This window comes from Chaetura pelagica, unplaced genomic scaffold, assembly GCF_000747805.2.
Source record: "Chaetura pelagica isolate M959 unplaced genomic scaffold, ChaPel_1.0 scaffold145, whole genome shotgun sequence".
Classification (NCBI taxonomy): Eukaryota; Metazoa; Chordata; class Aves; order Apodiformes; family Apodidae; genus Chaetura; species Chaetura pelagica.
In genome coordinates this window covers 2,475,178-2,501,780 of record NW_009953332.1, presented here as the reverse complement: position 1 = coordinate 2,501,780, position 26,603 = coordinate 2,475,178, and the positions used below count along the sequence as shown (strand labels likewise).

General features: G+C 37.3%; 1 protein-coding gene across 1 annotated transcript in view; it reads left to right on the top strand.

Annotated features, from left to right (window-relative positions):
• The window catches only part of FSD1L (fibronectin type III and SPRY domain containing 1-like), a 26,723-nt gene extending 4,061 nt beyond the window's left edge, over nucleotides 1–22,662 (top strand). Inside the window, exons 5-15 of the mRNA XM_009998171.1 lie at nucleotides 1,787–1,888; nucleotides 4,686–4,708; nucleotides 7,418–7,539; nucleotides 11,297–11,506; nucleotides 11,835–11,933; nucleotides 13,676–13,802; nucleotides 15,768–15,800; nucleotides 19,628–19,725; nucleotides 20,172–20,423; nucleotides 20,749–20,837; nucleotides 22,543–22,662. Coding sequence (XP_009996473.1) covers nucleotides 1,787–1,888; nucleotides 4,686–4,708; nucleotides 7,418–7,539; nucleotides 11,297–11,506; nucleotides 11,835–11,933; nucleotides 13,676–13,802; nucleotides 15,768–15,800; nucleotides 19,628–19,725; nucleotides 20,172–20,423; nucleotides 20,749–20,837; nucleotides 22,543–22,662 — 1,275 coding nt within the window. The remainder of the gene's footprint in view (nucleotides 1–1,786; nucleotides 1,889–4,685; nucleotides 4,709–7,417; nucleotides 7,540–11,296; nucleotides 11,507–11,834; nucleotides 11,934–13,675; nucleotides 13,803–15,767; nucleotides 15,801–19,627; nucleotides 19,726–20,171; nucleotides 20,424–20,748; nucleotides 20,838–22,542) is intronic.
• The last annotated feature ends 3,941 nt before the right edge of the window (nucleotides 22,663–26,603 follow it).

The following is a 26,603-nucleotide window of genomic DNA, read 5'->3' as shown; positions in this document are numbered from 1 at the left end:
GCTTTTCCCAGCAGTCAATCTGCCAGACTAACGGATGGAAACTGTTGCATTGAATACAGTAATCCAAGCCATTATCTTTTGACTGGAGCTGAAAGTTTGTTTTGTATGAGAAAACCAAGGAACTTTAGTGACATCTAAACATCCTGTTTAAAGAGACATACTTGCTTAATTTTTTTGTCCTCTTAAAGTGTTTGTACTGTAGTTAGTCTTCTGCAGTTTACTAGATGCTTTTGTTGAGACTGTTGTAACTTAAAACACTGGGACTACATAACACTGGATAAGGGTGAAACTTTAAATATTTAGTCTTACTGCTCCCAAAAAATTTCCTTGTAAGTTAAGGCCGAGAATTTAAATTCTGCCTAAACCATTGCTTTGAAAATACACTTCTTCATTTTGGCCTAGTGTATTTGAATGACATTACAGTATTTATTTTTAGCTCCCAAATGCAGATGCATGTCTGTAAGATGCTAATGTAAGCATCCAGTTGCCATGTCGTTTCTGCAGAGCTGTTTGGAAATGCTGCTGGCATATGCTTATGGCATATCTGAGTTTCTCAGCATTGGATGTCCTCCAAAGAGGAGAGCTGCTGTATTAGATGAATGACAGCTTGTATTAATGGCATGCTTCAGGAGTTATCTGGAAGCTGTAGGAAGTTCTAGCTGTTGGACTGGTTCCTTGCTGCTACTTCATCTTTGACCACTAAATCTGAGGGACAGCTGGCAGCTGGCCCATGTCAACTTACTACACTTGCCAGGACTTGTTACACTTCTGAAGTGTTTGTGACCAGTCTGTTCTTGAAGTTGATGCAATTGTTGGTTACTTTTGAGACAGTGACTAGGGCAAGCTGTCTTTCATGAAGTGTTTTAAGAAGAAAGTTACTTGCGCTTCACTTATTCTGGGGTATTTTGGTAAGTATCACAGGAGTAGAAAAAAAGCTGTAGGTTGAATGGCAATGCTGGCAGGTTTAAAATGCTGTCACAGTTTGAGGATCAGCAATTAAACTGGAGACAGTAGTGCTCTTCATCCTGTCCCATTCCCACTCAGGTAGGGAAGGAGAGAGAGGATGAGGGAGAGAGACTTTCTGGATTGAAAATTTAACTAGTTTAACATACAGTATGTTTAGGATCCTGCAGGGTATTCAAAACTAATGTATTTAGGAATATACCCGTAGTATGTAACACCAAAAGTTCTCTGACTGTTTTATATGCTGGGAATGGCAGTTTACTAATAATAGGAGTTTTAGAAGGATCTGTTTTGTCCTTCTTCCTATGCTCTCCTTCCTCTGTTATCACCTTTTGCTGTTGATTTTCAGAATTGTCTTGTGATGATTCTGAAACTGATTTGAGATGTAAAATCATTGCCTTTTTCTAGGCTGTTGCTGCCTTAAAAAAATATCAGTTCATTGGTGTAATGCAGTTCCATAAACAGAAATTGCAGTGTATGCAGTCTTAAGCTCTTCTTTGCTTCTGAAATCCTGGTTTTGGGAATAAGAGGCCTTAAAATTAAATCTGGCTTTAAGGTCAAACTTCACTACTTATGCAACTTTTTCCCTGTTCATTTTATAGGATGTGCCTTTTATCATTGTGCACTTTTCCAGCATGGTGAAGTTCTAGTTAACACATTTTGTCAGGGGTAATGCCCCTGATTAGGCTAGTAAGTAGTGACGAGGATTAAGATAATAAGTTGTGACAAATGCACAGCAAAGTCATGTACATCATGTACTCGTAGTGTGTAGACCACTTTTTAAATGTGTGTGCATCAAATTTTTCTTACTTTCTCTCCTCAGGATCAGCTAAGCCAGTGTAGTAATGCCTTAGAGAGTTCTGAAGAGCTGCTGGAACTTGCTGCACAGTCACTGGACATAAAGGACCCTGTGGAATTCTTAAAGGTAGAAAACATTGAACAAATGTGCATAGGGTAGATGATGGTATTTGTCTCAATTTGAAGTATGCTTTGCATTACTGTACTGGACCCTGCAAACTTGCCAGAAATACTGAAAGGATAAAGAGGCATTTAAAAATACAGTTAATGCTCTGTTGAGGAGGCCAAGTCAAGCACTATAGTAAGGGAAGAGCAAAAGGAATGCATTTTCCTGAGCAACTGTCAGTGGTAAGCACACTTACACTAATGCTAGGTGAATGAAGCTGGAATGAGGTAAAATAAATCTCAAAGTAACTAAACTAAGGCTTAGAACATGTGTGGTGTCCAGCACTCACAGCCATGGCAAGTGACCTGTCAGTTGCCCAGTGCTGTTACACAGCACTTGGAAGAAGTCTCTGTATTCTAGCTACAGCCATTGTGGATGACAAGATACTTGCTTTGCAGAACTTCATGCAAGCTGTGGATCTTTAGTTTACAGCCCTGAAATCTACAGGTGTCCTGAAAGATCTTATGAAACTGAATTCAGGGCAACTCTTCTGCTCAAACCATCTAATGCATATGTATACTGTGTAGTCAGGAGCCTGGATTTGGGCCTCACATTGTGATCAATAAAAATAATGTGTACTTCACCAGAGCAGACTTGTAAACAAGGTGTATAACTGGAAGAATATACTTGAAGATTAATATAGCAGATCTGCATGTACACTGACTCAGTACATTAGGCTTGTGTTGGTAGTGGGGCCAGCCATGCCAAATCCAAGACCAAATTACTTTTGCCTTTCTGCTTTTTAACAGGAAAAAGATTCTAAAAAGAATGGGAATGAGAGCTGTTTACTGTGTCACTTACAGTTTTTGACAACTTGTTTGTGTGCTGCCATGCTTCCTGAGTGTCAGCTTTGATTTATTTGCCTTGAAGAGTAACAATCCCTAAACTGAGTATTTTTCTTAGCACTTCCGTTTGAGTTGTCCTTTCTGTCTTGTCATAGTGATGTGTAAAAATTAAGATAGTTCATGAGTGCTATTCAGAACAGGGCTTTGCTTTTACTCCGTGTTGTTTCTTTTCATGTCTCTTCAATTTTTTTTTTTTTCGATCAAATACATTAGTTATTTGAATGTTGGCAGGGGGAAAGAATCTCTTTAAATTTGGAGTCATAGGATACCAAAATCCAATTCAGTGCTCTTAATATCTAGGGTTTGACACTTCTGTTACTCTAGTATTCACTTGTAAATGTGCCTTAGATATGGCATAGTAAGGTAATATTGCCTTGGCTATTAGCTGGCTAAATCTGTTTCTCAACTAATTTGAATACCAAGTTCTCCTGAAAGGGTAGCTCCAGCCCTGACTCTTATTGGCACAAATTTTCTTTGGACCCCCTAGTAAATCACTATTAAAAGGAGAAACTAGCATAAGACTAAACCAAGATAATTTAATATTTTTTTTCTGCCTTAGATTTTGGTTGCTTTCTTTGCTGAATTGGCTTACCTGGACTATAAATGCCAGCAGACAGGAGGGGTCAGTTGTTAGATAGGATATAATTTGACACTGCTGGGCAGCTTATCTCATATGGGCTGACAACCTTCTTTGTTGGTATCTGGGGAACAAACTAAACTCAAAGGAGTTATGCCAGCACTGTTTTGCAGAAGACTTTTCACAGGGTCCTGGCTACCACATATTTTGCAAAGCATGGAGGTTATAAAGGTGGTTGTTGGTTTTTAAGTCATTCTCTCTTTGTCCACTGCTGTCATATAGGAAAATCATAAAATGGTTTGAGTTTGAAGGAACCTTTAAGGATCCTCTATTTCCACCTCCCCTGCCAGGGGAGGGTAGGCAAGGAGCATCCACAATTTCCCTGGGAAACCTGATTCAGTGTCTCACCATCCTCATAGCAAAGAATTTATTTCTAATGTCAGTGATTTTTGCAATAGCTTTAGTTTGAGGTCAAACAAAGCTATCTCCTAAGCTAAATTGTTTCTGAACACTTAGTTCTTTTCTGTTTCCCACTTCAAGAATATAAAATTGATTTTATTTGATTGCTAAAAAATTCATTTATAGCAGGAGCAACTAAAGTTTTGAGGCTTTTGTTTTGTTGGTGTTTTTTTTGTTTGTTTGATTTCTTTTTTTTGAGTGTGCTTTGTATTTAATTAGAAATTTGGAAGTCCTCCACTTTTGCTTGACATTAAAATGGGATGCTACTTAATGTTTATTGTCTCCTCTTTGGAAGGGAAAGTAGTTCAGCTGAATTACAACTAGATCAAGTAGTAATGTTAGCTCAAAATGTGGATTCAACAGACCTAGTTAAGCCACCACTACTTCAACAGTAAGTTTTTTTTCTTAGGTTTGTAGTTCCTTTTGGTGAAGGACAGGGATTTCCAAGTACCAGTTAATATTTATCTTTGAAATATAACATCACCACTTCTACCTCTGCCTCAGTGGTATCATTTAGATGCTGGGAAAAGCTATATATTGTTTTGAGTAGTGACATATGCAGAGAGCCTTTTAGCAAGCATTGCCAGAATAGTACAGTAACTTTCACAGGAGAAGTTAAAACGAGCCTTGTTTTTTATTTTGGTGTGGTTGTTTAGATCAGTTTTTTTCCCAGGTGATACATTATTGCAGTTCTAACCATTCTATTAACATGCTTTGTGGGAAAAATTCATTTTCAAGCAAATGTTTAACTCATCTTGATCTTCAAATCTGAGCAGTACAGCTGAGGTTGTTCTCAGCCTTCTTGCACGTTCCTGCCATTGATACTTGCATGGAAATACTAACTACTTTCTCTTTCTTCTCCCTGACATGCATCAAGGCTGCCAGACAGATCAAAGATAGGTACAGTACAAAATCTATCGCTTTGGTGTCTTTGAATTAATCTAATCCTTGAAAATGCATTTATTTTGAAAGGGTCATAGTCAGCTTAAGTCAAATTCATTAGCATTTTCATAAGTATTTGTCATGATATCATAGTTTTTGAAAGAGAGCTAAATTTTTGTGTTTCTTTGGTAGTGTTTTTCCTTGTTGACCAGTGGTCTTCCATACTGTAATAAAGAGATGTTTTTATCACAGGGAAGTAGAGCTCTGCAGCAGCTGTAGTAATAATAATAATTTTTATTATTGTTTCTGTAATTATATAATTAATAGCATATATAATTAATAATAATAAACGTATCAAGGCTGCCAGACAGATCAAAGATAGGTACAGTACAAAATCTATCGCTTTGGTGTCTTTGAATTAATCTAATCCTTGAAAATGCATTTATTTTGAAAGGGTCATAGTCAGCTTAAGTCAAATTCATTAGCATTTTCATAAGTATTTGTCATGATATCATAGTTTTTGAAAGAGAGCTAAATTTTTGTGTTTCTTTGGTAGTGTTTTTCCTTGTTGACCAGTGGTCTTCCATACTGTAATAAAGAGATGTTTTTATCACAGGGAAGTAGAGCTCTGCAGCAGCTGTAGTAATAATAATAATTTTTATTATTGTTTCTGTAATTATATAATTAATAGCATATATAATTAATAATAATAAACGTATAGTTTATTATTAATACCTGATGGATGAAATGTAATAATGTGTTGAGCTGACTCTGTCCCTTTAAATTATGAGAAAAAATCTTGTTTGTCTGTTTTAAGTGCTTACAGACTTTTGCTAGCTAATTTTCCTTTTGGATGTTGAAAGTCTTGTAGCTCTTGAAATACTTCCAATGACATCACTGTGACTAATGTCAGTAAAATTGCTGTTCCTGATAGCTTGCCTTTGACCTGTGTCTTCAAATTGTAATTCAGAAGGCAAAACTTTGCTGTTTCAGAATAAGTACTAAGGCAATTTTTGTTCAGTTGGAGAAATGCTAACTACATTCCATGGGTCTGATTTTGGATTCAGCAACCTTATTATGATATGCAAATGTTGCTCTTATGGACATAATATGTTGCTTTTCAATTTACAGGTTTTCAAGAAAAGGTCTGGTTGTTTAAATTATTTGAAGTTTTGTGCAAAACGAGTTACTGCTAGAGAAATTAATATTTGCTTTTCCAGGGGTAAAGATTGTGTCCTTAAGAAATCAGAGGCATAATGGCACTGGTGGGAATTTTAATATTTTTTTCTGTAATAAACATAATCTTACTCTTTTATTTTCTTGAAATGCTGCTTGATCTAACACTTTTGAACCAATTTTGCCTGGTTCTCTAAGATCAGTGCCTAAACAGATATTAAAAACTTTCTAAAGCTGACTACTCAGTGTTCTCTTACTGCTAGTAAGAGGATTATTCTTCTTTAAGGAGAGATTTACTCTACCTGTCTGGCTGAGCAGTGGAATCTGCCAGACAGTCCATACTGAATTTTGTAAGAGAAACTCTCTTTGAAAATCAGTTGACCTCAGTTGCATAATTGTGTTATATCTCAAAACTGTAATGCTTTTTATTCTTGTCATGCTTATATCTTTAATACTTCATATTTCCTCCACCTTCTTCACTACCTTTTTTTTTGTTTTGTTTTCACTATTCTTCAGTGTACCTGTAGTTAGCAAAAGATTTTCTTACATACTAGTGAAGTACTTAATGTGTGTCACTTCCTGTGAGCTATTTAGAGGTGCCACAGATTTGTGGGTATAAACTGGATACCAGTGTTCGCAGCTGACTCTCTTTCATGATGTGTATGTTACTTTCTAGTTAAGGATCTATTTTTTAAAACAGGAGTTAGGACCTGTGTGCTCTCTAAATCAATGTTAAATTTTGCTGCATGGCTCGATGTCTTCAGTTAGAGAACTATGCAAGAGACTTGTCCTTTTGTTTGGTAGTCTAGTTGGTGGAGTACAGCGAGTGTTTTAGAAGTATTCAGAGTAAGGATGTGCTAAGATTTTGGAAGTGGAAGTGGGAGCTGTGCTTCAGTGTCTCTTGTAAGACTGATCTGATACTTGCATGTTCCAAAGCAGTGTGGTGTCTGTAACCTAAACACTTCTTCATCCCCTTCAAAGATCAGAGGTAGATATGAAATCAGAATATTAAGCTTGTTCACTGCTACTTATAAATGCCATCTGACCACTATGGTGTGAAAATGTATCCCACTTTGGAGGTAATGAGTGGATCTTGTCCAGAAAAAATTCTTCGGACCTTTTTAAATTAAAGGCTTAAGTTTCAAATTTCTAAATACGTAAACATGATATTGATGCTGCAGTACTGAAGTTTTTTAATTCTTCCTAATTTTGTGTAAAGTGATTAAAGTTTTGTCTCATCAAAGTTTTTTCACTAGTAAAAGAAGTTTTAAGCTTTTTAGTAAACTCTAGTATTTCTTTGCCTAGTAATATGGAACAACTGGGAACATACACCATACTATTTTTGAGACAGTCACATTAGCAAAACTTTATTTTGAAGTCTGCTAAATGGTTAACAGCTATCTATTAAAAAAATGTTCTGGTTTTTCATTAGTGTTTTGGCTAACCATTTGAAATTAACATTGCATATTATCTGGTGGCTGTTTTTGGAAGCGGCTGTAGGACTTAAACAATGCCAAATTTATTTTACTAATGCTGCTTTCTTGACTTTAGAGTCACAATGGCTTCAGCGTTCCGCATCTCTCTGAAACCAAAGGTCAGTGACAGTATGACTCATTTGATGGTGGACTTCACTCTGGAAAGGCGTATGCTCCAGGCTGTAAAGTTTTTGCCAGGTAAAAACCGTACACAGTGAGTTTAATTTGTTACTATATTAATAACTACTGTGTTTAAAAACCAAAAACCAAAAAAACCTCACCTCTTGCACCCTAGTAAGCAGATTTTTCAGAGTACCTAAACTCATTCATTGGCTGTTAAACTGAATACCTTGAGGTTGAGAGTTTTCTTGTTTAATTGTGTTGCTTTCTGCATATTACAGCATTTCAGAAAATAACATTGATCTTTGAAGTGAGAATGAGTCTTCCAGACCATGTTTTTTCCTTGAGGTGTCAGTTTCTCTGTACTTCCTGAAATCATAAGGTTCTGAAGACTGTACCTGCTAGCTGATGCTTAGTGACATGCCAAAATCTTAGTCATCTGCAGTAGTGTTATGCATGGAACTGTGAGCTAGTATGTCACTTATTAAGAGTGGAGATGTGGTTTGAAACACAAGAGAGTAATAATCTACTCAGGCAATGATATTAATACATAATACAAAACATAGTACGTAATTCCACATGTGTATTAATGCATTTATTTGTTACTGTTTGAAAGTAAACTTAGGCTCCTGAGGAGGAAGGAGCAGCAGGAACCACCAGCCTGTGAACTGACTCTAAACCCATCCCCCTGTGCCGCTGGGGGGAAGGAGGGAGAGAAACCGGGAACAAAGGGATTTGGGGCTGGGAAGAAAGGAGGGGTGGGGTAACATATGCAAGCCCTGCTCTGTGTGTGTCTGTGTCCTGTGTGTATTTGATGAGTGTGAAATTAAATTATTATTTTTTCCACAAGTTGAGTCTGTTTTGGCCGGGACCTTAATTGATGAAGAACCCTCCTTGTCCTTTCTCTCAACCCGTGAGCTTTGTCCTCTTCATGCCAGAGTGTGTGTGTGTGTGAGGGGGAGTTGAGTGAGCGCCAGGGAGCTGTTCCCTTGTTGTCATATTGGGCCCAAACCATGACAATGTCTTTTTATTCATATTGCTTTCCTATTTAAACCACTTTACCTATATTCCAAGAATATATTGATAAAAATACTGCTGGTAGGGGTGTAAATTGTTTCATCTCTAGGTCACTAATCCAAATCTATTAAGGACATGGCAGCTTCAGTTCATGTTCAGGCACATTTATCTTGTATGCCACAGATGCAGTATGTGGTAGCAGGTGTAGTAAGATTAACAACATGATTCCTAATGGTCAGCTAGCAGCTTCTAGCCAGAAATTAATCTATTAGTCTTAGACTCTGGAACGCAATTATTGCTCTGTATTTCATGGATAAGGGAACAAGGTAGGAAGGCTGATCGGAGTGCACGTGTTTCACAGGAACGGAAGTGTAAAGGTCTAACAGTAAGAATCAATAAAGCCTTTTATCAAGATGAAGATACTATTTAGTATGGCTCTTCTTATGCTTGCATTGTCCTTATCAAATATAGAAGAATGTAAATTATTTGGGCCTTCAATTTGTAAATAGGAAAATTAACTGGCTGTGTATCAATCTTGCTGTCTTCTATTGTAGTGCCAAGCTATCAAATTACTCTTACACCAAATGCTAATAGCTCAAACTGTTGCAGGCAAAATTGCACTGAGCATTGATAGTCCTTCATACATGAGAAAATACTAATTTCTTAGAGTGGTAAGCTTGAAACTGATTTGGTGTTGTGGTAATGCAGATGTTTGAACAGTGCTTCCCAGAATTATGCTTAAGATTTGGTCACTCCAAACACTTGGAGGACTCTCTATCTGGTATCGTATATCATTACAAAAATAGCTGGGGTAATGTAGCTAAACTTACAGGATATATTCTGAAGTAGTTGTCTTCATCTTAATCTTTCATTTGCCTAAGAAGAGATCTTACTGATAACACTCTCAAATTATTGTTGAATGACTTTGAAATTTGATGGCAAATGCATGTGATTAACACTTGAGAATTTGTCATGGTTTAACCCTGGCAAGCAGCTAAATGCCACACAGCTGTTTGCTTGCTCTTCCCTGTCACACTGGAGCAGGGAGGAGAATTGGAAGGGTAAAAGTGAGAACTTGTGGGCCAAGATAAAGACAGTGTAATAGGTAAAGCAAAAGCTGTGCATGTAAATGAATTAATTTGCTGCTTCCCATTGGTAGGCAGGTGTTCAGCCATCTCCAGGAAAGCAGGGCTCCACCATGCCTGACTGTTTCTTGGCAAGAGAAATGCCGTAACTCCAAAGGTCCTTTCCTTCCTGCTTTTTCCTCCAGCTTCTGCTGTTGAGCACGATGCCATATGTTATGAGATGTCCTTTTGGTCAGTTGAGGTCAACTGTCCCAGCTGTATCCCCTCTTGACTTCTTGTGCCAACCTACTTGCTAGTGGGGCACTAGGAGAAGCAGCAAAGAGCTTCATGCTTCTCAGCACTAACTAAAACCCTGGTGTTATCAAACTGCTTTCCAAAGTGTAGCACTGTACAAGCTTTTTTTAAGAAATATAACTCTGTCCCAACCAAAATCAGTCCAGACTTGAATACTTCTGCTTTCAGTCTTTTCTGTGCTGCTTATTTGTTCTGAAGCATTTTAAACCTATGCCATCAGTTTAAATTCTTGCTTGGCTTAAACTGCAGGGATGTGAGGGTAAAAGGATGTGTTTTGATGGTGCTAGGTTAAAGTATTGGAACAGTTCACAAAGTGAAGGTGTGAAGTAGTGTGCATAAAGCAAACTAGGCCTTCTTCTTCTAGTGGACCTTCTTATGGCTAGGAGGTAATGCTTATTGTCACGAGTCAGGGTGGAGGGGAATCACAGCTAACAATCTGCTCAAGAAATAGTTGTTTTAAATGCATAAAGGCAATGTGTATCTAATTAGGACTTGTTCACTGGGACTTAAATATACAGAAGAACACAGTTAAGGGTTTGAGTGCTAGGAAAAGGGATAGTTTTTGTCAAACAAAATGTGCAGGTCTATCAGTTCCATGAATGCATCAGTATTGTACTTTCCTGATGTTCCTGCTTGATACCTTGAGTTAAGGTAACTTTAAAATCTATTTCAAGTTTTTGTGAATGCTTTAACAAAGGAAAAGCTTTTGCAGATTCTTCCTCCAAAAAAAGTGCAAACAATAGAAGAACTTACTGGCTTCTTCCAGCAAAAGTCTTCCTTGAATGTATTTTAGAAGCTATGAAGAGTATGTAAATGCCTCCTTTTGAAAATATTTTCCAGTGAGTTAAGTGCTTTTTGATTTAATGGAAACACTTCTATTATCTGTAAACAAAACTTCAGTCTTTTCGCTAGTGAGTCTTAGGAATTACTTCCCCCTCTTTCAAGACAAAGAATGAAAAGGAAACAAAACTAGGTAACTGCTGACTGGCTAGTGGAAGCTATTACACTGTTAGTTGTCTGTAGTGCTGGAGTGAAACCTAAATTGTGCTTTTTGAGGGCTGCAACTTCCTTACTTACCTTCCAAAGACTCAGAAATAAAAGTTTGCTTCTTATTGTTAGTTTTGTGTAGTGTTATTTTAAATGTAAGTTTGTAATTTTAAGTCCACTCTGCTCTAGCATGCCTTTCTTACTGCTTTCAAAAGGAGATCTGCCCAACTGATTGAAAAAGCAAACATCTAGAAAATGTGCTGGCAATGTTTACTCTAGAGCAAGTGCATATTTCTCCTTCTATGAAATGCACATTCAGTGGAAACAATATGCCTGGTTTTCTATTGTGCTTTGCTAAGGGCAACTTCTGAACTCTCTAAGTCCAAGGACAACTAATTATTATTCAGTCCATTCTCTTCTTTAAACTGATCCATATACTTGTCTTCCTGCAGTCCCTAAAGCTCCGGAGATAGATCTAGCAGCGTGTTTGGTTGCTGACAACTGCGTAACAGTGTCGTGGAGAATGCCTGAAGAAGACAGCAGAATTGATCATTTTGTACTGGAGTACAGGAAAACCAACTTTGATGGGCTTCCTCGAGTAAAAGATGAGCAGCGCTGGGAGCTGATAGACTATATTAAAGCTACTGAATATACATTATCTGGTAAAGGTTTTTTATACATCAAAACCAAGAACACTGATAGAATTTTTTTATCCTTGGAAGTTATGCAAAATGCCCATTTTTCTGTATGTAATGAAACCTCCATTGTTTCTTATTAGTCTTGGGTGCTTTGTACAATAATGGCTCTGTATTTTATTTTGGCTTTGAGGTTTTCTAGAAAATCATGTACTGAATGAAGTTAATGCTGATATTTAAGCTTGTTTTTTGCAGATTGAGATAAATGGAAAACAGCTATATGGAAAAGATCTCAGTTTTGTAAAAAGTGTCAGTAATTAACATAAACTAGTGTTTCTAAACATTCACTTTTTAGGTCTGAAATTTGATACAAAATACATGAATCTTAGAGTACAAGCTTGCAACAAAGCTGTGGCAGGGGAATACTCCGATCCTGTAACTCTGGAAACCAAAGGTAAAGTTTAAAAGACTCTAACCTTAGATGTAGAAAAAACCCCTGTATTTACTGCTCCTGCTTTATATGTAAACTTGTATGTTAAGTCTGCTTCAGAATGAACAGTACCAAAATGTGTCCTAAGTGAAAACAACCATTTCTGTAAAAGATTAAGAAGCTTGTTGGCACAAAGGTGGTTTTTTAATGTTCAGACACTAAAAATGAGGCAGTGATGTAACTTTCTCCAAGAGCTTGATCCTGGTGGTCTAGAGCTGTGGATTGGTAGTATGTGCTGCTACATCATTCTAACTCATAGCAAGGGGAGATGAATGTTGTGGCTAAGCATCAGTAGGACTCAAGGGCACCTAAACAGTTGGTGTAGTTGGCTGGTTATTGACACTTAGTGTGTTACAGTTAATATATTTGTGTAAATATGTACTGAAAAGGATTTTTTTCTACTTTGCAGCTGTAGATTCTGATCACTGTCAATATTAAAAGAATAGGCAGCTCCAAATTGCTAAAGTTAAGTAATTGTTTTAGAAATCAGTGGTCTGAGGATGGGGGCTTGCTAATATTGTTTTGTAAATAAACTAGAAGAAAATTTATTTCAAGTGATGTTTTCTGGACAGAACACAAAGCTATGATGGAAATAATGATGTTATGATGGAAATAATGATCCTGAGGCTTTAAGTGTAGCCTAGTCTGTAGTATAAAGGGCAAAATGACTGATATCAACTGGATAGTGAAACTATAAATTCTGGTATCTGTGGAAGTTACTTCCTAAAAATAAAACCATATGTGATTTGATTGAGCTGAGGGACATTCTGGTAACTCTTCTAAACTGGTTTTAAGCAACACTTAAGCAACAGTTGTTGTCAGATAGAGTACCCATGTAATAGCCACTCACATTCATTACTCCAGTACTAGAAAAATAATTTTCTTTTTTATTATTTGGACATTTACCATAATTTCTATATTATTTTTTATGTTTCTTTGTGAGTACTTAATTCACTTCCTTTAGTAATAGGCTTACTCAGTATACTTCTCTATGTGTTTGCCTTAATTGTGTTTTAGACTTGGGTACTGTTGAGCTTTAAACTCCATACATCTCAAGTATACTTTCTTTGAGAGGCAGACTATAATATCTGATGGTATTATAACACTTAGAGGATAGTCTGTAAATAAACATCTTCAGAGAACTTGGCATGTGGTATTAGCTTTGTTTTCTTGGATAAAGGACTTGGCTGCAACAAATACCAGGTCTCTTCTAGTTGCATGCATCCCCCACTGTTCTTGTTTCTGCATTTGACTTCACAGTTCAACTCTTTCTGCTTGTATGTGCTATCCTGTTAATTTAGTATTCTCCAAGTTTGCAATCCTTATCATAAACACCTTGTGGGAGACTCAGTGCTGCAGAGCATGTAAAATATGTATACCTTTTGGAATTACTCATGATTGTAAGAATCTAGGGAGTTAGCTCTAATTAGCAGAAATCACTAGCTGAATTTAATTGCTGATACTTCAGCATTATAAAGATGAAAAGAGTTACTTTGGTATAACCTATGCACTGAAGCTAGATAGTTTGGATTTATTTAAAAGGCTTCTTACCTTGATTACAAGCATCAGACTAAAAAGCTGGTGTTTCTATTAAGTTGAGTAGTACTCTACTACCATATTGCTACTGCTTAAATAATTTTCTGTGAATACCACTGTTGGGAGAGAGCATTGTACCATTTCACTGTTTTGCATTTTGTCTTGACCAGCATTTGTGTTCAGTTTGGACAGTACTTCATCTCATCTGAACTTGAAAGTTGAAGATAACTATGTTGAATGGGATCCTACTGGAGGCAAAGGCCAAGAAAAAATAAAAGGGAAGGAAAATAAAAGCAGGTAAGAACAGTTTTGTAAATATTTCTTTTGACTGGGAGGTCTAATCTGGAAATAAAAGGAAGAGAATGGGGGGAATTAAAGCACTTGAGAGCAATGGCACAGCAAAGGAATTTTCATTCACAAATCTTTCTGTGGAAGAAATTTTAATTTTTTTATTTCCAATCCCCTGTCATGCAGATTTAGGGGCTATTTATAGGATCTATTGGAAATGTATTTTAGTCATTAAATAGGATTTCATTATTTTAAAAATACGTTTGCTAGGGTAGCATTCTAAGTACTGAAACAACTTGTACCTGTGGTGGGTTTACCTTGGCTAGCCACCAGGTACCCACTAAGCTGCCCTATTGCTTACCCGCCTCAACTGGACAGTGGGAGAGTAAGTATGGTAGAAGGTTAGTGGGTGAAGGTAAGGACAGAGGGACCACTCCACAGTTCTGTCATGGGGAAAACAGACTTGAGATGGAGAAACATGAATTAATTTATTGCCAATCAAAAGCAAGGGTAGATAATGAGAAATAAGAACAAATTAAAATACCTTCCTCCCAACCCATCCACGATTCCCAGGCTCCACTTCACTCCCAACTTCTCTACCTTTTCCTCTTGAGCAGTGCAAGAGTATGGGAATTGCAGTGAGTTCATCATGTGTTCTGCTCCTCCTTCCTCCTCATACTCTTCCCCTGTTCCAATGTGGAGTCTCAGCCAAGGGAGACAGTCCTGGATGGACTGTCAAAATACGGTGTTATCTCGTAACCCTTGTTGTTGAGGAAAAGGTACCAATAAAATTAACTGGGTAGCAAAAGATAACAGATAATGAAAGATGACTCTTATAAAAGTGGTAGTCCTGAACATATTTGCCAACTATTTTCATCTAGGAAAAGTACTTCAGTAATATCAATAGAATTCTTGGTAGATTGTTGAGCGTCAGGCATTTAAATGTGTGCTGTTCAGAATCACTGAATAGGTCTGATTGGAAGAATATCACTAGGTCAGTCTACTCTGGTTGAGCCTTGAATATACCCAAGGATTAAGACTGTGTTTACTTGCTGGGCATCTATTCCAGGCCACCTTCATGGGAGGGGAGAAGCATCCCCATACCTGACTGGAATTTCCTGTGTGCAGTGCATACTGGATGCCTCTCCAGCTATCAGTGTGCACCCCTCTGAGAAAAACCAGGCTTGATCTTCTCAGTACCTTCCTGCTACCTTGTTAAAGATAGAAATTGGCCCTTGTCTTCCTGAGACTGAGCAAACTCAATCGTCTTCCAGTGTTTTAGTCCCCTAATTGTGCTATTGGCCCTCCACTGCACTTGGTCTAGTATGTTAGTGTATAGCCCTGAGGAGGTCAGACTTGGACAGAGGGCTTCAGGCTTAGCCTGACAAGTTCCAAATCAAGAGGAAGAGTGACTTGCCTTGGCTTCCTGCCATCTCTGCCACAAGGGCACTGTGCAGTGTGTTGTCCACCTGTTGTTGGCTTCTGTTGTCCATCAAGACTTCCAGCTGCTTTTCTGCAGAATTTCGCTTTCATCAGTTGCCCCCTAGCCTGTCCTATTGTGGAGTGTTTGCTTATCTGGAGAACACTATCCATAGCTGTGAGCCTGGTGTTCAACACTTCATGTACACAGCTTATGGTCCTCTGCCTAAATCTATATCCCACCTGTTGAGGTTTAGGGATACTGTGTGAGAATGGGTCAAAAGCCTTGCTAAAGTCAAGGTGTGAACAGTGTCCGTTTCTCTTGCCTTGTCCACAGGACTGGCTGCTTCTTCCTCAAAACATAATTAATTGACTTTCAGCATGTGCTTTTTGGTGTAAATGTGCTGCTTGAAATAATTTATGAACAACCACCTCCCCTTTAGGCATATACTGCCAGAAGCATGGTAAAGTAAGTTTCATTGGCATCTTAAAAATGGAGATAATTTATTGTAGTATTAGAACAGTTGTTTAATGACTACTTATTTCTGTCGACAGTGGCCAGAATCTTCTGCTGAAGAGCAATAGAAGGTGACAATGTACCTCTTATTCCTAGAATCTAGCACCTAGTTTTGTTGGAAGTCTGTGCTACTTTGCTTGATGTAATCAGAAATAAATCTAATAGCCTTTATCAGTAACAGTATGCAAACACTTTTAAAATAATTTTGAAGTTTAATTTTGGGTTCATAGAGATTATGTATATATTTTCTAGTGACTGGAAAACAGTCTTACTGGAAGCATGCATCATACTGTGTGTGGGACCTGATTTTCAGTAGGTGAAAGAACTTTAGGTATTGTAATGTTGATACAAAGATCTCTGTTATTTACAGGTATATTGATGCTGACTTAACCTGGCACATGATAGCACACTAATTTTTTTTACAAATGCAGTAAAGAGTTCCTGAAAACTTGTTAAAAAAATTTTTTTTTTTTTTTTTTTCTGAAAACAGTTTTGACTCTGAACTTGTGCTGTAGCTGTTACCAGGCATTAGAGGAAAAGAAATTGTGTTTTTACACTTTTAAAGAAGATGAAGTGAAGCCTGATGGCATGTGTAAAAAGCTTAATGGCAATTCTGCTTTTGGAACCAGGTGTTCAAATAAGAGTGACTCTTTTTTGATACATAAAGGCAGATAAAGTATTCTCCTATTCCTTGTGCAATTGTGTTTTTTAGTGTAAGTTTTATTATTTTCTGATAAAACGGCATTTTAATAAAATTTCTGGTTTTGCTCTCTCACCCTTTTTCAGTGGTTTAGAAGTTGTGAGACCAAAACAAATACCCAGGTTCCAAATTTCTTGTAGGTTTTACTCCTCTATATTCATCTGTTGGGTGAATATTTCTTTGGATTGAGATCAGCAATAAGCAAAAGTTTGTGTAGGAGGTCTTGATGCTCAGTGGTGTTGATAGTTCTACTACACAAAGTGTATCAGTTTGTGGTAAATGAAGTTTTCAAACTGTCTTGAAGTATTTTGTACTTGCTTAAGAAGCTCTTGAGTCTTACACCTTGGTCTGTCTTTGTAGTTGTCAGTAAAGAACTTCTCTAGTTCCAGCCTTTGCTTTGGTAGAAGGATGTGGTCACATGTTTAGCTTTGCATCTCAGGCTGAGCTTTCCTAGTAGGAGATTTGAATGACCTTTAATTTTTGCAGGAGGCTTTTGTTTCCTGTTAAAGAGTATCTGTGCAGCATTGTCCATATTAGAGGAGAAATCTGAAGCTAGCTCCATCGTTGATGAAAAAAGTGGGAGTCTAATTGTTTTAAAAATCAAATGTGCAGCTTTCAAAAATTGGGAAGACATGATGGCAAAAAGATGCTTACTGATCTGTAACCTATTTATTAGACTAGCATAAAGCCTCTGGATAACGTCTGATGTCCCTCCTTGGCCTTCTTTCTCCAAAAGAGGATATATGTTGCTTGAAAGATGTTTTGTTTGCTGAAATTAATAAGAAAACTGAGACTAATTACAGTGCTGTAGGCAATAATCCTAACCATGGGTTACTGAATAGTGGAAGAAATGCCTCATTTACTGTACTAGCTAATGAAGTCTGCTGTATTGGAAATTGAGCACCAGACTGGCCTTCTGCCAGTTTTCTGCTGTAAAGTTTCCTGCCGTTCTCTATTGGAAGGGAGACCTAAGCACTGAGAATAAAAACAACTGTTTTTTCAAACTTTTATGCCAAATATTTAACTTCATTGTCTGAACTGTTAAAGGCTGTTAGATTTTGAGTGAACAGAGCATATGCTGCGGCCATTTACAGAAGACTCAAAATAAATTATTTTGAGGACCTCTTAATGTCTTCCTAACTTTGAGAAAATACTAGAGAAGTACCTGTATTTCTCCTGTGGTGATTCTCTAAATGGCCACATTGCTTTCTGCAAAACTTATTTATACTGAATCTAATAGAAAAATTTCAGCAGCTTTTGTTGGAAGTGTGAGTGAATGATCTTTGATGCACTTGAAGCAGGATGGAATCTGCAAGTGATGATTTCCCCTGAAATCATGCTTTAATTCTTGGCCTTGCTTTTTTTTCATGCTACCACTTGTTACCTTTTTATTTGGTAAGTAAACTACAGCTTGTTAACAAAATTCAAAAACATCTAATGTGGTGTACCTGCATAATATACACTTACCTCCTTCATGTAACTCTTGCAAGTGATTTAGAAGCTTAGCTGTCTTCTGATCAGTACTGGCAAATATATATGCTAAATGGTGATGCTAAAGAAGATGATCTTTTAATCAGCGATTTCTTGTACATTTCTGTAACTGGAATAAAACAAACTTGATCATAAAGGTGAGCCAGAGATTCTGGCTGGATGACAGCTTAAACCACTCAGCTTTTGATTCCTACGTGACTTTATTTTCATGAAGGTATTAGGTAAAAGGGATATTTTCTAGCCCTTTATGTGATGATATTTTAGGGCAATTACAGAAAACTTGAAATCAGTGTTAAACAAAACAGAAAGGAAAAAAAGTTAAACTTCTCTGTATTAGTGTACATTTGAGTAGCCATTAGCTGTAACAAATTGTGGTTAAGGGAAAGTTGAAGAGGAAAATCTGTGTGATAACTCTTCTAAGGCTAATGTATGATGGACTACAGAGGATGAGGATTTTAAAATGGCTTCTCACATGTGTATTTCAGAGATGTTAATACTTTAAAATTTTGTTGTCTGTGCTATTAAACTGCTTAGGCATTTCTGAGAAGTTAAAATTCTCTGCTACTGATTGTCTTTAAAATAATAAACAGATATGACTTCCTGGCAAGTGAGGTTTCCTATTGACTGTAATTTGAAAGTAGCCTTCATTTTGTGTAATGGTTAAATTGCTAGGAATTATTTTTGACTGCATAACCAAGGTAAAACAAAACGTTTGAAAATCTCATTAAGTTAAAATTATTCTTGTGTGCAACTGATTGCTCATTAGAATATTCTGCAGAGTGAAGTGTGTCTTCATTTATTTTGCTATTTCTTGCTGAGAGTGCTTTTGTGAAGTATGATCAGAAGTTCTAAGCCTTTCTTGATTGGGATTAGAGTCTTAAATTTTATGACTCCTGAGAAGTTGCTGTGTGCTTCTTAGCACAATGTGTTGTGGCACAATTTTCTGAAGTCTTTGATAGGGCTAATATGAAATAAAATTTCTCCCCCTTTTTTTTGAGGAGAGTTGTGATGTGTTAAACTCTGAAAGTCTCACTTAATCTTTTTTTAGTATAAATTGTGTTTAGATTATATGCTCTTGGGTTTTGTATCATCTTCAGTGTGTGTATTTTTAAGTAAAATTCTCAGTTTTACTCCTTTCGTTCTTCTTTGGTTTACACATTTTCCTGGCATTTCAGTTACTGCTGACACAAGCCATACTTGTGCTGAAAACCTATCTTTAACATGTCTGATGTTATTTTCCCATTCACTGATATTTAAATTCCAGTGAAAATTAGACATTTTTGCATGAAATATTGGGAGTGAAGTCACACTTAACCAATGGTTGTAGCTGATCTACAAGACTTACTATAAATTTTTTGCATAAAACTAGAAACTTGCGTCCTGTAAGGTTCTGCCTAGTACATGTAGAACACAGGCATTTATTCAAACCACAGGCCACATATCTTGTTTTTTCCCCTCATGTTGCATTTCTCAACTGCCTCCAAACTTGCTTCTTATAATGTTTTGCTGCTTTTTTTTTTTTTTTTTTCCTGGCTGTCATCTCTTCTCTTTTGATTCTTGTGCTTACGTAGTGTTAGAGTTGTTTAGTGGCTGAACTAATGTGGCATTTCAATAGCTTATGCATGTCTTTTGCACCCTAATTGACTTGGGAAAAATCATGCATTTCTGTAATTGCATCCAAATCTTGAATGGTTCATTTCTTCTTAGAAGTGGTGCACCATCTCCAAAGAGGACATCAGTTGGCACAAGATCCCCAGCAAGGAGCAGCAGAGATCATTTTACTGGTGAATCATACACAGTGTTGGGTAAGGTGAACTTTTTTCTTCTGATAGATGGGTAATACTATGGAAGGGCAGATTAGGTAAGAATTTGAGGGAAAAATTGTGACTCATCAAGGCTGTATATTTGATGCTGTCCTGCACAGAGGTTTTGCCTATATAACACCAGAATTTTGTGCTATATGTGTCTTCAAGTCTACTCTCCATTGCAAAGCTCTTACTTGCTGATATTCACTGCTGTTAAATGTGAATTGATGTTAAATCTCCATGAGTGTAAGTAAAAAGTGTCTCATTATTCTATTTTATATTTATTTTCTTGCGTATTAGCTTTTTTGTTCCTTACAGTTCAGTTTTTTTGTATTTCTAAGCATTCTCCTTAAAATACAACAGAAAAGACATCACTGGTGCCTATAAAGAAGCAGGTATTGTAAGGTACACTTAGTTACAGCAACTATATATATTCTTTTTGGTAGGAGACACTGCTTTTGAAAGTGGACAGCATTACTGGGAGGTGAAAGCCCAGAAGGACTGCAAATCCTACAGTGTGGGAGTAACATATAAAAATCTGGGGAAGTTTGACCAGCTAGGAAAAACTAATTCAAGCTGGTGCATCCATATCAACAACTGGCTGCAAACAACATTTTCAGCAAAACATAATAATAGAACCAAGACTCTAGATTTACCTGCTCCAGACAGAATAGGAGTATACTGCGACTTTGACGGAGGTAAATTATGATCATGTGAAGTTTACCTAAAAACTTGGTTAGCTATTCAGTGGGAAGTTGAAGCAATGCTAAAGCAGCACATTATTTCCAAATTTATATTGTTTTATACGAAGATAAGGTCCAGATCTGTTTGTGTAATTGTGCTTGTGATGTCAAATGACCTGGGTCCATCTATGTGACAGAGCTACTAACTGAGAATGTCTCAGTCACATGGGGTGTATTTGGTGTGTTCTAGAAACTGTTCCCTGGAGAAGAATCGATTTTACAAAAAGTTACTTAGCAGTAGCATTTAAACGTATTTTAACTTGTTTTCTGCCTGTTTTAGGTCAGCTTGCATTCTATAATGCTAACTCGAAGGAGCTGTTACACACTTTCAGAACAAAGTTTACCCAACCATTATTACCAGGCTTCATGGTCAGTATCTGTAAAATTTTGTTCAGTTTCTAGGAGTGAATTCAGTTTACTGAGACTTAATCACTTTTTAAAGGAGGAAACTGGGAGTACTGTTTTTGTCGGACTAATAATTTTTGAAAATGTTTTACTTTCTCCTTCTTCATTTCATGTCGTGCTTGTAATAGCACTGACAGGAGAACTCTGCACCTGGATGTCTTAGCTATGTAAATAAGTCATTACGTTTTTTGGGGAGTCAATTAACAGCACATTCCAGTAGCTGATGAGCTACAATAGTTCACCTAAACTTATGCAGATAGGAAGCCAAGGTGCTGTGAGCTGTCAGAGCAGGAGTCATGAGACAGCAACACCAGATGTTTCCCTCAAATACAGGAGGGAAACATTGCTTTCAGATCTTTAAAAGCTCAGTGGGATTTTCTCACCAGTCATTTTACTGCTCTGCGTAACTTTTTTTGTGGCTCCAAAGCTACTCATTGAAAAATTCCTGCAATTCTAAATACTCAAACCTTGTGAAAAATGCATGGGAAGAGAATTAGGAAGAGAATTAGAACTGCTTACTGATTTTGCTGTAAGGATTTAAGTAATTTGTTTAAGTAACTAGATTTGGAGGCCTCGGCTGCTTTATAAGGTGCCATCACATGCATCATACTTTGGGAGCAGGGCTGGGAAAACATGGGAATCCAGAGGAGGCTAGCATGCTAATTCATAGTAAAAACTCAGCTTCCTGGGCACTAATGCCTAGCATCCCCTAAATTGGCCCATGGAAAACACAGCATGGTCACTTTCAAGTGGGATTAGGCCAGTTATTAAAGTTACTCTTCTTTTGGGCATGGAAGCGAAATGGAAAAGAATAGAAAATTTCACAGTTTCTGCGGTTGGTTAGATGTACTGGCAATAGGAGTCTAGATCTTTAATGGCTATTTATTGGAGCTAACTAAGCAAGTTGCCTTACTGATCCGTTCCAACATATGGGAACAGGACACCTCCGGAACTGTTGGGATACACTTCTTGACTGTCTCTCCACAATTGCAAACTCATTAAGTCAGTTCCAAAGGCATCCAAGGAAATACTTGTTTACCACACTTCAGCCTGGTAGGCTGGGTCTCACACAGCCCCTAGTACTTAGTGGTAGTAGTCTTATATACACTACTTCGTTTAGCTTCAACATCTAAAATAAAAATGACAAGCTACTTAATTACAGCTCTCAAATTTATTCATAAACATGGAGATACATTCTTTCACATAACTCAGTTGTAGAATAGAGGTCATTGGCATTTGTGCCTCTGAAGCTTCATGTTTTTGTACTATGTTTACATTGATGTAATTCTGCCATGTTCTGCTAAAACTGCACACTGCTTTCAGACACTGCAGCATAGTGAGAGTACTGCTTTGCATTATCATTCTAAGTACTTGCTGCTAGCACATTATTCTTCAAAGTAATTTTCCAATTTGGAGCAAATATTTTAGTATTAGATCTTACACTTGGTTATAAACTTGGTCATAAAGCATACTTTGTGAAGCATCTCAGATTTTATGGTCTTAAAAATTAGATTCTGTGTGATTAGAATGTTTTACAGAGTGCTGTGGCTAGAGACAGAGAAGACAAATGTAGCTGCAGGATAAGTTTTGTGTTCTGTTGTGGGATGGGAGAAGAGAGATGTAGATGCTTTATAATGTTCAGAATATTGATTATTTTTTTCTCCCTTAGATTTGGTGTGGTGGGCTTACAGTGAGTACTGGATTGCAGGTGCCAAGTGCTGTGAAAACTCTCCAGAAAAGTGAAAATGGATTGAGTGCTTCAACAAGTAGCCTAAACAATATTGCCTAGTAATGTCTGTTAAACACTTCTTTGCTGAATGGGTTTTTTTTTCCTGTGTAGCTGCTACTCACAGAAGCTTGTGAGCATTGGATTAAACTGCTACCTACTGCTGTTTAAGACCTGGGTACTGATAATGCAATGGTTTGGGGCTAAAATGCTAGGAACCTACTGTGAATCCAGACAGGATTGTCAGACAGAAAACTGAACTAACTGTTGCCTATTTGAAAAATAAGTGGAGAAATCATGACCTGTAACTATGTACTTTTCTAATATTGTATTTAAGTGTTTTGTTATGGAATTGAATATTAATTTTGGTATCAATATTATTTTTCTATGAAGACTATAACAAATGCCATTTTCTTAGCTCTCTGAACATGAATGACTTGACTATATATTTTATTATTAGTGGGCTTCCCCTTACAACTTGTGATATCAAACCTGTATTTTGAAATAATACTGATTTGGTAGCCTGGCCTGGCAAAATGTCACAGCAGTATAATTTCAAAAGAATATTAGAAGAATTTGGAAGCCTGATACGAAGAAACAGTAAGAGCAGTTTGTGATTTTCTTTTTAATACAAAATAATTCTATTTCACACGAGTAACTCATTTAAATATATTTAGAGTTTTGCTCCTATTTATCACAAATTACAGAAAATGTAAAAATTTAAAGTATTTCAAAACATTCTTATGTCCTCATTGAAAGTTGCATTATGATAGCCAGCCATTGAGGTAGGAAGTATTTCAGGTAGGAGGTTCAGAAGCAGACATCCAAAGCTTTTTAAAAACCACAGCATGGTATTGCTCACTCAGAAGCTCCTAATTTTTGGTCATCTCTTGCCTTGCCATTTTTGTGGCATTACTCTAGTTGGATTGTCATAACCAACAATTCACGGTGTTCATCAAATGCAAATGATCACTGAATCTTTGCTGATAGCAAAGCTGCGATGCAGGCAAAGCTAGGAACCAGGGTGTCAGAACTTTGGTTTAAATCCTTCTCCCCAGAGAAAAGGGGATGGGCAGGATGTAAAAGATCTTTCAGCTTTTCTCTCCAGCCAGCTTCAAGGCAGGCTAAGACTTCTCAAGCAGCCATGTCAGTATCAAAGCTGTCATTGAGGAGAAACAGCCCTAAATTCCTGGTGATAAGGCAGTACCCTCTGAGCCCAGCCCATTTATGCTACCTGTTTTGACTAGCCTAGTGAGGATTCCTGGAAGTTTCTGGATAAGCAGGGAAGTCCAATAAAATGCATTATTTCTTTATCCAGCAAAAGTGTGGCTTTTATATATAGCCATCCCACTCTTAACTTGCTAGCTTGAGCTATATGCCATGTATATGTTGTTAAGAGACTGACTTCCAGAGGATCATACTCTAAAGGATCTCTTTATAGCCTCCAATTGAACACCTTCCCATTTTGTAAGGGCAATGAAAATTCAAAGATGAACAAATGCTTTGACAACTAACATAGAGTCTGTTTCTGGATCTCTGGTGATATATTTTCATTCACATACCAAGTGAAATGTTGAGCCTGGGTGTTCCATCATCTCAGCTCCTAGTTTGGAAGCTTAGTAACAATAGTTAAATAATTCAAATGGTGGGAGAGCTAAAAAAAACAACAACTTGTTATATTCTTCGTGGAAAACATGACTTTTAAATGAGAATTACCTGTGTATTATAGACTGTTTAAATCTACTATCTTCCCTTTAATCAAGTCCAGGAGACTAGAAATAATTTTCAGAAACACACTTGAATCAACTATGTCATAACTAAAGAGTTTTTCATAATCTCACCTGAAAACTGTTTCAAATTCATGCTGGTAAGGTCCATAATGAATTGGCTCCTTTCCTACAGGGCCAAAGTACTTTCTCTTAGTCCATAAAACTTGAGCATCTAATAATCTAATACTTTGTTAGTATCAGTGGGTTCTTTCTGTCCATCAAGATTTCTCAAGAGGAGGAGAAATTCCTTGAAACAACTCGTAATAAACTGGTTATGATGTTCAGTGGAAAACTTAAATTTTGTTCTTAATTTTAATACCTGATCTGGAAAGATTTGTTCCTCTTGAGAAATCAAGTTGGCAGGACCCTTGAGCTGTTAAGTGTTCATTTCATATCTGGAACTTGAGCATCTCTAAATATTTTCATTGTGAATAAAGTTAATTGTAATCTCTTTTGCAGAGGAAAGTGCAAAACAATTCCCTGTTTAACTGTACCTTCTTCTGCCATTTTAGTGTTTTGGGTCTTGAAATGACGGTACTCATGACGTGGTTCTTAATGAACAGCATCCTGAATCTGTTTCACACTTTATGTACACATGATGTTGTTATCCAGATAGCCTGTGTAGTAATCTTAAATCTTTCTTCCTCCTTTATTTCCTTTTTACTGCAATGAACACCTGACTGTCAGTTCTAGGGGCTCAGTTGCTGTGAATTCAGTGGTATGTGAGGGAGTGAGGCTTGCACGCTTGGACCCTGGTGGTGTTTAGAGAAAGGAAGGTTATGACAGATGCTTCTTGTTTTGAGACTTGTTCTGCTGAATGACTGTGGTAAACGAACATTGAAATAGTCTAGTACCTGTTCATGCTGCCCAGTCACTGGCTTGACCTTGGGTGTTCAGTTACAGTTCCTATTTAGGTTTTCCTTTCTGGAAATAAAGGGAATGTTTACGAGTATTTAATGTGTAATGACAACGAACCATGAGTAATCTCCAACCTGACATAAGAGCATATAAATTAAGTTCTTTTTTGAGGAAGTTGTAGTGCAACCTGCAAGGTAAATTTGATATGCACAATGTAAAAATGTAATTTTTCTTTGACAGTTAAAAGAAGGCTTAAGTATTTCATACTGTGACTTGTGATTTGCAAGTTTTAGTTTAATGGATGTCCTAGATGAAATTAATGTGACTTTATACCCTGAAAGGATGAGTTTGTAATATAATAGTTTGCACAGATGTCAAATTTTTGCTGCTAACAGCTAGTCCAATTGTTTTTAGTAAATGGGGATATGAAGAATTGCCTTAAGCACTTTAGATTTTTTTTTAGACTTTTTTTTTTTCTGAGCTAGTGTCTGTCCTTACCAATATATTGGTGATACTTCATTGCAGTTGGTGCACTGTTTGTACTTGCAGCTGGAGAGGGATGCGTGCAGCCTATGAAGTTACTTTTTTCCTAGGGAGTCCACTTCAGGGTCTTGTTCTTTGGCAGGGGAGTAGACCTTTTGAAGGTCTGTAGTCTTGCCCAGCAGTTAATGCTAAGTATAGTATGCCTGGTGACTTTAATACTCCTTGAGCCTCTCTGCCCTGGAGTTGATCCTGTTGGGTGGCTAAACAGGAGTTTTCTTCTGTATGACCAAAGTGAGACTGAATTTAAAAGAAAACCAAACACTGATTACTGGTAGTATTTCAAAGTCAAAATAACTTCAGAATAAGGAATGAGGAACTGAAGGTTTCCCTTGAGTTTCTAATAGATCAGAAAACTGTAGCTTTCATTGTTTTCATGGAGAGATGTGTGAACTGCAGCAGGGGATGTTAATTCCAGAAAGGATGATTCAAAATCATCCCAGTCATAGGTGCTTCTCCTCATACCAAATATGGATGGCAGAGGTTGACAGGATTATTTCTTTAGCCATCCTCTAAGCAAAAAAAAACCAAGTAGAGGCTAATGTGCACATCCTCTTCCCTCCCCCCTGCAGTCTCCCATGCTACTGCTGTTTTGTATTCAGACTGGAGAAACTAACCGGTTCCCTCAGGAAGAGCATCTACCTTAGCAATATTTTAGTCCGGTAACAGGTCATAAACATGACGCTTTGTTTGACAGACACCTGTTCATCATTGCCACCCCGCCTCCCTGGAACTCGTGAACAGTCTGGATGCCCTGATGGAGGGGGAAGCCTGGGTGTGGTTTTCCCTTCTGCCGAGCCGGGCTGATCCTCCATCGCCTGGTGACCCCGCAGCAAG